Source organism: Ambystoma mexicanum, chromosome 7p, assembly GCF_040938575.1.
Source record: "Ambystoma mexicanum isolate Mex_15411 chromosome 7p, UKY_AmexF1_1, whole genome shotgun sequence".
Taxonomy (NCBI): Eukaryota; Metazoa; Chordata; class Amphibia; order Caudata; family Ambystomatidae; genus Ambystoma; species Ambystoma mexicanum.
Genome location: NC_090939.1, coordinates 190,919,520 through 190,933,397, shown reverse-complemented (window position 1 = coordinate 190,933,397; position 13,878 = coordinate 190,919,520). Strand labels below are relative to the sequence as shown.

The 13,878-nt window shown below is 43.4% G+C and overlaps 1 protein-coding gene across 1 annotated transcript in view; it reads left to right on the top strand.

Moving 5' to 3' along the window:
- BACE2 (beta-secretase 2) overlaps positions 1 to 13,878 on the top strand; it is a 374,497-nt gene that overhangs the window by 253,863 nt on the left and 106,756 nt on the right. Inside the window, exon 7 of the mRNA XM_069636047.1 lies at positions 6,141 to 6,290. Within this exon, the coding sequence (XP_069492148.1) occupies positions 6,141 to 6,290 (150 nt within the window). The remainder of the gene's footprint in view (positions 1 to 6,140; positions 6,291 to 13,878) is intronic.

The following is a 13,878-nucleotide window of genomic DNA, read 5'->3' as shown; positions in this document are numbered from 1 at the left end:
AGGCGAGGTTCTTGGGACTACAGGCAAAGTCGACTACTGGAAGAAACATCCGAAGCACTGAAACCGCAAAATGCCACTGAAACTAGGAAAAACTGTAGCTGCCAACGACCATCCCAAGAACCGCCGCAGGAGCCCTCCAGACGTTCTCCCTCTTTTCCCCACGACTGAGGCTCAGGAACCAGGGCCTGCTTGGCTGTAGCAAGATTAAATCCATCTGGACCCCTTTCTTCTAACTACTAAAGGCACTTTTTCAGGCTTGGGGGTACTTACCTTCTTGTCTTAAGTTGTGCGGTCTCATTTAAGAATAGCACCTGCTTACTTTCTGAGTTGATTTCAACTCCCTTTGCACAGGCTTAATGGCTTGTGTTCCTACCAGTGATTTTCTGACCTCTCTAACTTTGCAAGAATTTATATCCAAGAAGGGTATCAATCAGAAATATAGACTTTGTCCAAAAGACTTTGGCTGTCCTGGCTCCGTAAAGGCACTCTTCTAAATCCATTCACTTTGATATAGCTTGTCCCTCATAGGTTGTAGCGTGTGTATTACTGTTACTACCAGGAAAGGCTCATATAGACTTGATTGAAGGATTTTGTTGTCCTCGCATGTTCTGAGAAACTGTTCTAACCTTTTTTTACTGCCCTTAAACCTTCCTTTCTGAAACTCAGAGTTTACCGAACTATTGGTGTGATATACAAATTCAAATACTATCCTTGTGATTGAACTCGCCTCGGGGTGTAGGAGAAGTGTATGACGCATATCCAAAGATTATCCAGTAGCTTTACTAATTTCTGAAAAGTAATTTAAAAGTTTACTTGAAATGTTACAATCAATTGCCTTTTTACAGAATGATTATTTAAAATTGATGTTAAAGAAATAAATAATGATTTATAACTGAAACAGAGTAGAAGTATTACTTGGCTACTTGTATTGACTGATTTCATCTGTACATCTCTACAGCTCACATTTACCCTCTTGAGAGAGGCCTGGCTGCTCAGTCACACTACCAACTTGTGTAGTACAGACCTATACCAAAGGTGGGTTACCTAATACCAACCAGATAAGTCTTGTGTAGTCTCACACAGTGTGACTGCACCAATTCTTACCTAACAAACCCAATATCAAGGTACATGCCCACCATTGCCCTACAGTAGGGCGTCTACTGCTGAAAGCTTTAATCTTTTGAAATTGGACTTGTTTTAAGAATTAACCCAGAGCACATCCCTCTCCACCTCTTCAAATCTGTGACAATATTTTGGTGTTGAGTTTATCAAGAAACGCACCACGACCCGCTGATGTGAATCTGCATAGTCTTGGAAGCGGCGCAACTGGAGAACAAGGAGAGTTTTAAAAAAATCAATATTTATATTCTATGGTTACATTTTCTCCAAATAAGGAATGAAGGCTGACCCAAACAAAGAAAATGCAGCATGATGGCGTCCATTCCTTCTCTTACCAGGTGGTCTCGTTCATGCTCCTCCTTGGGCATCACCAGAAATGCCAGTTGAATTGCTGGTTTTGCCTCATTTGCCGCTTCCCTTTGGCAACTTACACACCACAGTTGACTATACTTGGTGTTAGGACAGTTTCTCTGAATTCCAACTAAGGCCTTAGTAACACCATTCATCTTAGACAGTACAAAACTCTGCTCTTAATATAAGACTCTACTACCGGAATATATGGTAGTGTAGCGGGAGCAGCCAGGCTCATTTTAGGCGGGAGAGAGGGATGTAGGCAGGTACAAAGAACTTGTAGTATAACCAGGGTTCAACGGAAATACTGACAACCAGAAGAATTATAAAAAAATAAAGGTTTATCATGAATACAATTTAGGCCAAGATAAAAGTACTTGGTCATAGAATTATAAACACAATATAAAAAAAACATATAATGCTTTAATAATAATTTAGCATTTATATAGCGCTACGAACCCTCAGGTATCGTAGCGCTGTTTATTATTACCCACGGTGTGTGGTGCTCATTTATCGACCTCGGAAGGATGAAAGGCTGAGTTTCGCCCTGCCGGTGTTCAAACCTGCGTCAGCAGGCTCTGCACGGATGTCAAAGTGAGCGCTCTACTCGCTGTGCTATCTGATCAGCTTTAAAGTACACAGAACAAAGTATAAACCTTGTTTAGTATAGGACACACCTATTCATGGGGAGTAAAACCGTTACCTTCTGATTACTTTTACTAATAGAGTAGTAGACCCTGGCAGTTGTGCAGTGACACTCCGTAGAGAAATCTCCTAGTAAACCAACCTGCAAGTATACTTTTCTGAATAGTGGAACACTAATTCAAGGAGCAGTAGAAATATATAACCACATTCAGGATATATCACAGTTATACTAAGTGAGACCTTTTGGTGTAACCTACAATTACAGTTGCTTTTCAGCTCAGTGGAACACAGACTAAGGTAAGCAAGAACTCTTTACACTAATATAGGATTGCTCCAGGCATACCAAGGCCAGCTACACCTACAGAACCTTAGAATGGCACATAGCTATTTTAGGCAGATAACACCTAATGTTGTAATATACTATTACAGTTGCTTTTCAGGTCAGTGGAACACAGACTAAGTCAAGCAAGAACCCTCCAACTTATTCTAGGGTTGCATAAGGCAGACCAAGGTTAGTAAAACAATCAGTAACTTATCAAGGTAACCCACATACCTTTTTAAAAGGGCTACCAGCAACTTTAAGGGTGGATATAAACCTAAGACTGTTGTAGAATCCGTATAAAACAGACCAGGGAAGGCAAACCCAGTTGGTGAACTTACACTTTAACATTCTGAAAGAAATAGTTAATTGAAGCCAACAGCATTACTTTTGGGAAGAGGCACAACCAATTCACAGGTGAGTAAAATAACCTTACATATACTTTTCAAAATGGAACACATTCAGGTTAAGTAAGAAAATGTGTAAATTCTCACTCTGCGTTAGTTATCGACCAACTGTTTTACAAGTAACTTGTAAACACTGGTTATACTTTTCAAGAATCCTTTTCTTATACAGTCCTTCCCTAGTATATTGCACAAGTTCTCTCAAAAGCAGAAGAGGGACCCTAGAGGTCTAGGAGCCAGGTGTAGGCAGGGTGCGATAGGGTTCAGTTGCAGAAAAAGTCAGAGTTCCTGTGGAAGATTATTCAAACAAGTAAGTAGTTCACCTTGTTATTTAGGGTCCAGGGACTTCTGAGAAGACGCCCTAGGAGGATTCCAGCAGTGGGCCTGGGTGAAATGAATGAGAGGACTCCCAATCACAAGTAAATACCTCAGCCAACACAGTGCCTTAGCACACAAGAAGTTTGCAGCAGGGGAGACTTCAGGATCTGCAGCTAAAAACCCGGCTCGATGAATTCCTTGTTGTGAAGACAAGAGACGGGACTCTGGAATGGATTTTTCAGCAGGGATAAACGGGGAATCTCCAAGCAAGAGTTTTTTTGAGGCTGTGAGGTTTGGGCGCCCTTTTCAGGAGCCAGAAGACCAGATGTCGCTGATTTTGCATCACTAATCTTGTCCAGCACTCTGGTGAGGGGACTTCAAGGACAGAAATCACTTCTCTGGAGGTCCAGCCGGATGCCACCAAAGTTTCAGCTCAATTCTGAAGATCATGCACTACATGATGGCTCGAGGTCCCAGGCAATTGGGGTAATGCAGCCCTGCAAGGTCGCAGCATGACATGGGATGGCTCAAAATGCAGGTCTTCTTGAGACAAGTGGATCTCACCAGGCTCTCGCCAGGCTGTGGAGGGGTGGGGGGGGTTGCAGAGGGGGGGAGAGAGGGGAGTCCCCAGGTCATTTCAAAGGAAGGGTAACAGGCTCTGATTACACAGCAGGCTCTCCGGTCACTGCAAACCATCTCATCCGCGGTTTCTGCATCTTCCTCTTGGGATTCAGGTCCCATGATCGACTACCTTTTCAGCTTCCAGGATCAGAATTTTATGCAGGAACCCAACCAAATCAAGCAGACATGCAACCTTCAAACCTGTGGGGTTGGCAATCCTTTTAGGACTGCCAGACTCCCAGTTTGAACTGGATTCTCGCAGGAAGGCTGTAAGACAAAGGGTTGCAGAGTTTCGGACTCTTCCATCGCTTCCTGCCCTCAGACACTCTCGAGTCTGGGTGGGCTTAGCCAAGGTCTCCCGCCAAAGATAAAAATCACACAAAGGACTTTCCTGATCTGAGGCGTAGGGGAAAGACCAAGAAGGGACACAGTACGCAAATGGCAATGGTAATCAGCCTGCGGTAAAGGTGCACCGAATTTGTAAAATGTTTCACTGCCACCAACCATTTAAGGTAAGCTTGTCCCAGTAACAGAATTGTTACAGTGCTAGAGAGAAAGGGGATACATTGTATCTCCCGAGCACTACACATAAGGTGGGGTGTGCTTGGTTTCATCTAACAAAATGTAGAAGGGATAGAAATATCCTCTGTACCCTTGGGAACTGTAGTTCTCACAAGGTTAGCCAGAGAAAGTAAAAGGGGAGCCCAAAGGGCAACCCTGTAACAATAAAAAGGTGTAGTCCAAACATTGTCAAGGAGGATAAAATTAAAAGGACACTATCGAGAGTCTTAGAAATGACCCCCATAAAAAGAGTAAAAGGATATGCGAGAGTGGAAAAAGGTACCCACTCTCTGAGGCATAGGGAAAAATAATATACCAGCCCAGCAAAAAGTTCTGGGGTTCTCACAAGTGAGGTACATTTAGCACTAAAGTTAAAATCTTACCTAACAGCTGGGCTTTGCTGTATCAACGCTTTCACCAGATCAAGGATTGGATTGCATGCAGAGGTTCCACAAACCACTTTGACCCAGCACTTTGCACAGAACAGGCCATTCATGCCAGCCCAGTGGGCCTACGGGAAATCCATGTTTAGCATAATCTGGCCATGATACACCAAGTAAAATCATTTCATATGCCAGCAGGAGTCTTTCACATGTAAAGATGCTACTCTCTGGCTCAGAAAACGCCACCATCTATTCCTAGAATTTAAATTTAAAAGTATTCCTAGTTATAGTAAAAGGCTTTTATTCTACACAAATCACCATAGTGGTCAGGGTGACTTCTGGAGGTTGCCGCAGTGTGACCCAGCCAAGGTATCCAGGCATTAGTCTGTGGAGGAAAAGGAGTAGGGAGAACATAAGGTGGGGGGGGGGTTGAGTTGGGTGAACCTTTAGACATAGGGGTGATCTAGAAGGGGAACATAAATGTTTTTTTTCTTCTTTTTTTACCCTGGCTGTTGTGTGTTTTTATTAAGGTGGACAATACATTGGGATTGCAGAAAAGAAGCCATGGTCTAAATGTGTTTGGCAAAAAAAGATGGTCTATATGAAGCAATTTAGAGGCAATGGGTAGTTAACCCATATTACGTGGCTGCTTGATGGCCTCAAGGTGATATGCAAAAGACCTTTTGTAACACTGTCAGTTTTTCATTGGACCAGAGCATGTTTATGAAGGCTCATGAAGACTGTCACTCTTCCAGTATTGAAGTCTGCCAAATGCAGCCTGTACTACTTTGCTCGAGTCTGGGTTTTTCAAGATGCTATGCCACTGTTGGTCAGTCAGAATAGTGTCCCTGCCTGATGTCTCCTGAACCTCCTGCTTTGATTGATTGAGGGGGTATCTCAGGAGAGGACCTGTCGAGTCGCAAAGGACATAACTTGTGCATTTTACAGTCCAAGCACAACCACTCCCATCGACTACAGTTCCTTCCAAGTTACTTGCTTGGTGAAGTACACAGATTCGTCATGTAATCGAAGGTCGCGAATATTCAGGTCTCCTTCAGATGTTTGGGGCATGATCATTTAATCACGACTAAGCTGAAATCCGCCCTGTGCCACAAAATGACAAGTTCTGTAGGGCATCAATTTTCTTCCAGTATATTTGTGGAATTGTGATTGGGGGCAATACCGTACCCATCACTTGCCTACAAATTCCCACTTTTCAATGAAAAAGACCCTTTACTCCCTGATCTTTTTGCTCTAAAAAAATTAGGGATTACAATTCTGCCTCCTTACACTTTTATCTGGAGCTGATGGTTAATTGCCAAATGGCAGAGATGAAAAAGGGCTCGTGGAAAAAGGGTCTAGAGATTTTAATATCTAGCTAAAGCAGTCGCCTAAAATGACTTCTTTGAATATCAACAGATACAGGATTTCACGAGCGAGTTCTGGGCGGGCACCCAGCTTGCGTGCTGGAACAAGGCTGAGAAACCATGGCTTTATTTCCCAGACCTCTCCATCTACCTGAGAGATATGAACGCCAGCAAATCCTTTCGGATCACTGTCAAGCCACAGGTGAGGAGCATTAATCATTTCATTGTTTTGTTTTCTTTTGCACCAATGTTCTCTGTATTGTATTTCATATGTATCGCACACATGCATTTTCAACCCTTAATGTGACAAACCAACAACACTGGCCGGGCAGGTTTGGGGTAGATACTACATTGTGGGTGTAAACCTGCAGGTTAATGTGGCTTCAGCAGGGGATGTTCTCGTAGCCTTAACTCCATTCAAATCTTTTGATGCTTTAGGTAATGCTTAAGGTAATTCTGGTTTCTCAGACAATGGGCCTCATTACAAGTAGGGTGGTAAGGGTTATCAGTCACCGGTAATGAGACCGGTGCTGTTAAACCCTTACCGCCCTACTAAGAGTTCCCTTGGCGGGTCCTTCCTTAACGCCTGCTTTTAGCAGGCGCTAAGGACGGGACACGCAAAGGGACTTTAGAGCTAATAACAGTACCGTAATTTACGGTACCGTTATTAGCGCCTTCCCCATTCCCATTGAGCCCTATGTGGGATCAAATGGGAATGGGGATGGGTTTTTGGAATGAGGAATTACCCGGTCCTCCAAGGTTGGAATGGACCGGTAATTGCTCCATTGACCAGGGCTGAATCGGAATGAGTTTGGAGGTAGCCATGCCGCAAATAGCGGCGTGGTTACCTCCAAACTCGGAATGAGACCCAATGTCACCAAAGCAGTGGGGTGCATGTTTGGCAATGATTTAGGGAAGACTTTGCTTGCAAGATTTGGAAATCACTTGCGTTTCTCCTGTTGTTAAACCAGCACTTTGTCAACATTTGATAGGGCGAGAGGTGCAATATTTTTCGGGTCTACAGAAGGTTTTTCTTTTTTCGATGGTTCCCGTTCTTTAGGGTGTCCATTCAGAAATGTTCTTCCCTCCAAATTAGAAAAGTCTTCGACCTTTTTTACATCTTTGCATTATTTTTCATTGAGAAAAGAATCTCCATTAGACGACATTTCTGTCGTGTTTCCACTTCACAGTGTGCAAGGTCCAGGCAAGTGGTGAAAATAGCAGCATTCTGTGGGTGCACCGATTGACTAAAGTGAGCCTGGATCGCACGCCGCTGTACACGAATGGAGGTTCCGTGCTGTGAAGCATTGCACCCTGTTAGGGCGACGGGTGTGGTGCTCAGAGGACTCTGAGGGTTCTGCTTGCATTGGCAGAATCCCCTAAAAGTCCTTCTTCTGCGCCTGGTCTCCCACATTGGAAACTAGTGCAGTGGTATTGGGTAACTTTGCCAAATGTCCTTCCAGTTCTTGGGCAGCCCTTTCCCGCTTCTAATAGAAATGCTATGTGTTCTTTTTTTTTTTTTTTCTTCTTTTCCTTCAAATACATTTCCACCTCCGAATTGCAGGTGGGAAGGTTATCCTTTCTTTAAAATGATTGATATCTCGAATTGGTAAAACTGTTGAAATTCGAAGGCAAAATGGCCTAAACGTTTTCAGTCCATTTTTAGAAAATGTGTACTTTTGTAAAACAAAAATGTTGGAGCTGTCTTTAAAGGTTTAAAACAAGTGTTTGGGGTTTAAAGAAGAATGTGAATAATCCGATTTTTTCCCCCCTTTCAGTGCCCCCCCCCTAAAAATCAGAATAATATTCAAAATTGTAGGTGTACACTTTTCAATATAAATCCCCGCCCCCAAATACTTCACTGACAAGATGGAGAATATCTTATATTAAGGAGAACCTTAAAAGCCCATCTATCCATATGCTCTAAATCCTCAAATTCAAGCCCAAATGAGCAATAGGCTAATTATTTTTGTGGACAGCAGAGAATATTTGGAACGCTTTATGGATCAATGTTGGATTTTACCATATTCTTAAATTCAGACATTTAAAAACCTTCTGTTCTTGCAGCATAAGTGGAGTCTTTCTAATTTGAAGTATTTCCAGCATCTCGTTTTCATATATTGTGCTCCCATAACATTCTGTGTGTAAAAAAAAAACATTCAAAGCTACCTGCATTGCCCATAGAGCGCTGCATGGGCGCATGGACGGGGATCCACATTTCTCCAATGAAAAATCACCCAATATCAACCAAGCACTCCTCCTAAGAAAAAGTACTGACATCTGCAGAGAAACGAGTCACTGAGTGAAAGCTGAGTTCAGAGGAACTGCTTTCTCCATTCTCACAGCCAAACTATGGAATTCATCCCTAAGGAAATCAGGACAACAGAGGACCACATGGTTATTTTTTTATTATATTTTTTATTGTGTATGATTTTATTAAACCTTTAGAAAAGAATTTACAGTGAATAACAGAAATAAGACAACAAGAACAATATTCACAATAATGATAGAAAGTAAAATGGTCAGCAAAACAGAAGAGATAACCACACAACAATCATGTCATAAAACAGTTCCTTAGAGTGACCAAAAAATCACATCCCTAGAATCTTTAAAAGGGGTAGACATTTTCTACCTGTATTAAAAGAAAAAACCCAAAGGGAACATACAGTACAGCACATTTATAACCCCACAATTATCTAGGGCAATCCAGATAAATCCAGAAAGGGCCAGTCATTCACGCATATTTTGAATACATAGACAACAATGCCACACAAGATCAGTAGATTGGCCAGAATACAAGTCCTTCAGTAAGCATAAACAAGAGTCTCTTAGGGTATTAAGTTGAGTACAATGTAGTTAGTATAAGATGTTTAGCCGTTTCAGCCACTAGATGGCAGAATCTGCATAGACTATCCTCTACCTTGATTTGATTTCTTCTCAGCATAGTGTCTAAAGTAGGAAGGATATTCCAGCGTAATCTTAACAGAAGGGATCGATGTATTCTATTTGGAAATAGAACCTCTTTTCTTATGTTTGTGTGATAAGTGATTCATAGATTTATATGCATGAAAACGATCTACAGTAAGACACCAATCATGGTCCAGCAACTTCCTTTTGGTTTTCATTGGGTTGGTAACTAGTTGCTTTAAATCAGAATCAACAGTTTGAAGGATCATTTCACAAGAATTACAGAATTTGATTAGAAAACCCGAAAACTCAATATTGCTTCCAACTAATTCATAAAGAGTGTTGGGTAATGGTGCTTTATTTTTTGCATAAACCGTAAGCATCCTCCAAGGCACACGAGACTTTAAGGAGACGTATCCTAATTCATATCGAATTGCAGTGAGAGGGACCGCGTTCAGCAAGCATAGGACACGTCTCCAAATTGCGCCTTCAATAACATTCAGTTTGGACACAGTTAACTCTGTGCATAATGCCAAGCCATGTGTTAGGTTGGGGGCAATTTTCCCTTTGAAGAAGTGAAGGGCGGGTTGGATTGAAAATCGACCGTATTTGTGTTCGATATTTTAAGATCTGATTTCCCAATGCTTTAGCTTTATTAAGAAGCACATCAATATGCCCTATCGAACCCCTATATGCACCAAAATGGTAGCCCAGATAGGTTAGGCTGCTAGAGGTGGCCACCCTGGCCTCCTCCAAATTCCAAGAATGGCTTGGATTCTTATGCGCTCTTTTTGAAAGAGCGAGAATTTTAGTCTTGGTGGGATTGATAATCAGACCATTAATCTTGGCATAGTTAGCAAAAATATCCAAGCGGCGTTGGAGGCCCACCTTGGTGGAATCGAACAACAGAAAGTTGTCTGCATAGGCCAACCATACGATCTTAGTAGAGCCCATTCTAGGGGCCGAAGTCCCTCCTACAGATGTTCAACAGCATCAGACACGTATTGATTAAATACCCAAGGAGACAAAATACACCCCTGTCTGACCCCACAGTGTGTGCGGACAATAGTTGACATGTCGCCCTTTTGATTTAGGTGAATTCTAATACCAGAATTTTTATAGACGGCTTCCAACAGACTCAACAGGCCCCTAGGTAGACCCCATAGTGCCAGCTTGCGCCACACCTTTGACGATCAACACAGTCGAAGGCTGCTGAGAGGTCCACAGAGGCCATAAAGATGTAGGCAGTGGCCATTGTCCCTACTCCAAGCAGCGTCCTGAATGCATTTGACCACAATGCCGTTGATGTTGCTAGAATGGAATTCATGAAAGCCTGTCTGGAAGGGGCTAAGTGGATGACAGATTTTTTCCCAATCTTTAAGGTGAGAGAGAAGTTGAGCACCAGGAATCCGGGCAGACCCGAGATTGTAGAATGTCCTTAAATTCATAGTACAGTAGATTGGGCTATAGGTTTGGGTCTGACTAAAAGGATTGTTAGGCCATTAGGGCCGGGTGCTCAAGATCTTTTGCATTTTACGATAAAGCCCAGGACAGTGTTAATCTCAAGGGTGGGCTCCAATTTAACAGTGGGGCCTGTTGGTTTACTGTCTTTTATGTAGTTACCCCCCACAGATGGCTTAGGGGCAAATCTATTGCCATAGAAGTCCAACCATGCTTGTTCCAGGATCGGGTTCAATTGGGAGGTAAATGAATGAGTATCTTGTCCATTCACAATGGCCCAGAAGGCCCCCACATTAGACCCGATAAGGATCTGGAGCATTAGTTCAGCGTCTTGTTGCAATAGATGATGCTTAAGAGTTTTGCATACGTTTTTATACAATTGTTTAATCTTTCGAATGTCGCCAAATAATGTTGCCCCATCCAGGTTCAATGACCCAAGTCTCCTAATCTCTTTTTGCGTGTTGGTGTTAGCCATCGCCAAGTCATGGTTGCAGCAATGAGAGGGCCGAGAAGCAGGTGCAGGTCTAAAGGGCGGTTGGGCCTAACTCACATCCTGCTACCTTCACCCAATGTATTGAAGGTATCCATTTTCCACGCGAAAGCAGTTTGAGAGTGGCCCTTAAGTTTTGATTTAGGGTCTCAATGTTTTTTGGAGTCCATCTAACAGCATATCCAGGTGGGCTAGGTACAACTTTTAGCTGAGTCTGGAGTATCTCATTCTGGAGATTTAACTTAAAGACAGCCGTTAGGACACCATGATCACTCCATTCGTTCATGTTAATTTTGAACGATCTACATCTTTTACTCAGATAGTCATCCACAAAGATATAGTCTAGCATGGAGGTAGAGTCTTCACGTCGCCGGGTATGCCAAGTAGTGTCTTCAAATGGGCTTTAGGATACCCAACCAAGGGCTGTAACCCTACGTTACCCAGCCCAACATACCATGCGAAACTCGCTTGTTTTTTCCTTGAATAACCTAGAGCCTCCAAATTCATCACACAAGTTTCCCAGGCAGACATTTCAAATTTGCATTCACGTTTTAGGTCCCCCGCAAGCAGAACATCCCTAATATCATTAATAGAGGACCAGTTAGAAATGGCATGGCAGATGGCTGTAACAAAAACATCGACCGGTGACATGCCACTATGCCAATAAATATTAATAATTAGTAGCTTCAGGTCACCATTCCTGGTTTAAAGATCCACCCCCAAAGCCCCAAAGGGGAGGCACAAAAGAGCAGTTCCCCTGAGGCCTAAGCAGTTATTCACAGAAATCAAAAGACCCCCTGCTGGTCTGCCACCCACATTCTGTCTGGCCAACTGATCATAAATTTGGTAGCTATCTAGATATGGGGTAGAGGTCATCCAGGTCTCAATATTAGCGTCTCTCAAATACAGCAGGCAGTCCGGATTAGTGAATACGTGGGAATTACCTCGAGAATTCCATGACTTAAGACAGAAATCAGGACTTCCACTCAAATCAATCACAGGAGTAGATTGACTAAGGGACAAGTTTCTGTCACAGGGTCGAGATGTTAGTGGACGAATCAACATCTAAATCTGTGTTTTTTTTTTTTTACGGATTTCATTACTTCCACCACACCCTGGAGGCCCCGCAAGGAATCGGCATAGAATTTAGCCTTTAACTGCCTTTAACTGGTCTGTGATTAGCTCTGGCTTCTCTGGTTCCCAGGATACTCTGGATTCAACTTCGAAGCCCAAATCCCTCAAGGGGCCAGTCTTGGTAAGGATAGGTTCCTTGACTAAAGGAGAGGAAAGGAGTAACAAACTAATATCCCGGCACTCTGTCCGGGAAAGCCACCATGGCTATATACTTGAAGGAAATAAGAGTAAGAACAGGTTTTTCTGCAAATATAGTCTGGACATTACATCTGTTTAAACAGATTGGTACTTCCAAGTCCAGCAAACTCTTTATTCTGACTAGATTCAGAGATTTCCCAGAGTATTGTTATGTGTATGGCTCTGCAGGGTGCTCAAAAGTCACTTGAGGGGCCTTTTATACCCATACCTTGTGCATTAGACATATCAAGCTGAAGGGGCCTGTGGTTTATGAAGCCATTCTACCAAATCTCTTAGACCTACGGAAATAGATGGATAGAGGGTTGCTGGTGGAATGTTTTCCTCCTGTAGCTTTGTTAGGGAGAATTCTCATTTATGGCCAATTTCCCTCACCTAGTGAGTCCCCCAGCAGCTTTGCTGGACTTCTGGAGTTTATTTTTTTCCACTTGGTAAGAGTGTGAGCTTTTCCCCCACTCTCACCTGTGTTTTGCCATGTGTGTTTTTGTGATTGTGGACTCTGAAGTACACCACTTCAGTAGCCCCCTTCCCTTGTGTGTCACCCAGCACCTTCAGTGCCATGGCACAGGGTTGTCTTCGAGACTTCCCCCCCCTGACTCCATTTCTGAGGCTGACTACAGTCCCCCAGAAAAGGGTAAAGTTGCGATTACCTTTACTTGGTCAATCTTCCACAGATCCAGTACACCCCATCTTCCATGTAGTACCGGAAAGGGTTAATTTGTATCCCTTTTTATCTGTACCTCCTAGAGCATTGTTTCGCTCTTTTAACAGTTGGACTTGGCTGGTGGCAGTGGTATCTACCCTAACTTTTCTACTGCGATTATCTTAGATAAACGTGGTATTGTTCTTGGCTATTATATTAGCCTCGAACATAAAATCGCTTGACCAAATTGTATTTCTTTTGGCTCTGGTTGGGTTTAGTCGACATTTCTTTTTGTTAAAGTCCTTCTTGTGTTTTTCTTTCCACGGCAAACTAGGTTCGCCTTCTTTGTTCACCGTCTTTTGGCGGGCTTCTGCTCAAAAGCCCTCCACCAAGCGCCTGGGTGTCTAGGTGGGCTGAATGTGAGGGAGGGGTGTAGTCACCCCCTGCACAGGGTGTATCCTAGGAAACACAAGTCACACTTTGCCATGATTGGCTGAGGTGGTTGTCCAGGCTGGACAACCCCCCCCTGCTGGGTGATTGACAGCCAGGCTGTGTGAATAGGGGTTTTGCGCATAAAAGGCAGGTCTCTTGGGCTAGAAGTCAGAGAGCCACCACTGGAACTACAAGGAACCGAAGAGAAGCTGAGAGAACGATGGCTGCTGCAACTACCCCGTCCCGGTGAAGCCCTGCTGCAGTCCTGAGCTATCTACCCTTCAACGACTAAGAGAAGATCCAGTCCGGAGGCTTCTTCCCTTGAGCCTGGTGGGGATCACCAGATCATCTTCCACAGCCAGAGGATCCTCTTCCTTGGTCGAAATCGCTGCACACTGCTGTAGTGGTCCGGATAGCCATTTGAAGAGCCTCTCCTGTTTTTAAGGAGCGCACCTTTTATTCATTGTCGCTGCTGCCGGCTTCATCCCTGTGTGGTGCAGACCCCCTTCAAACGTCCTCCTTCACCAC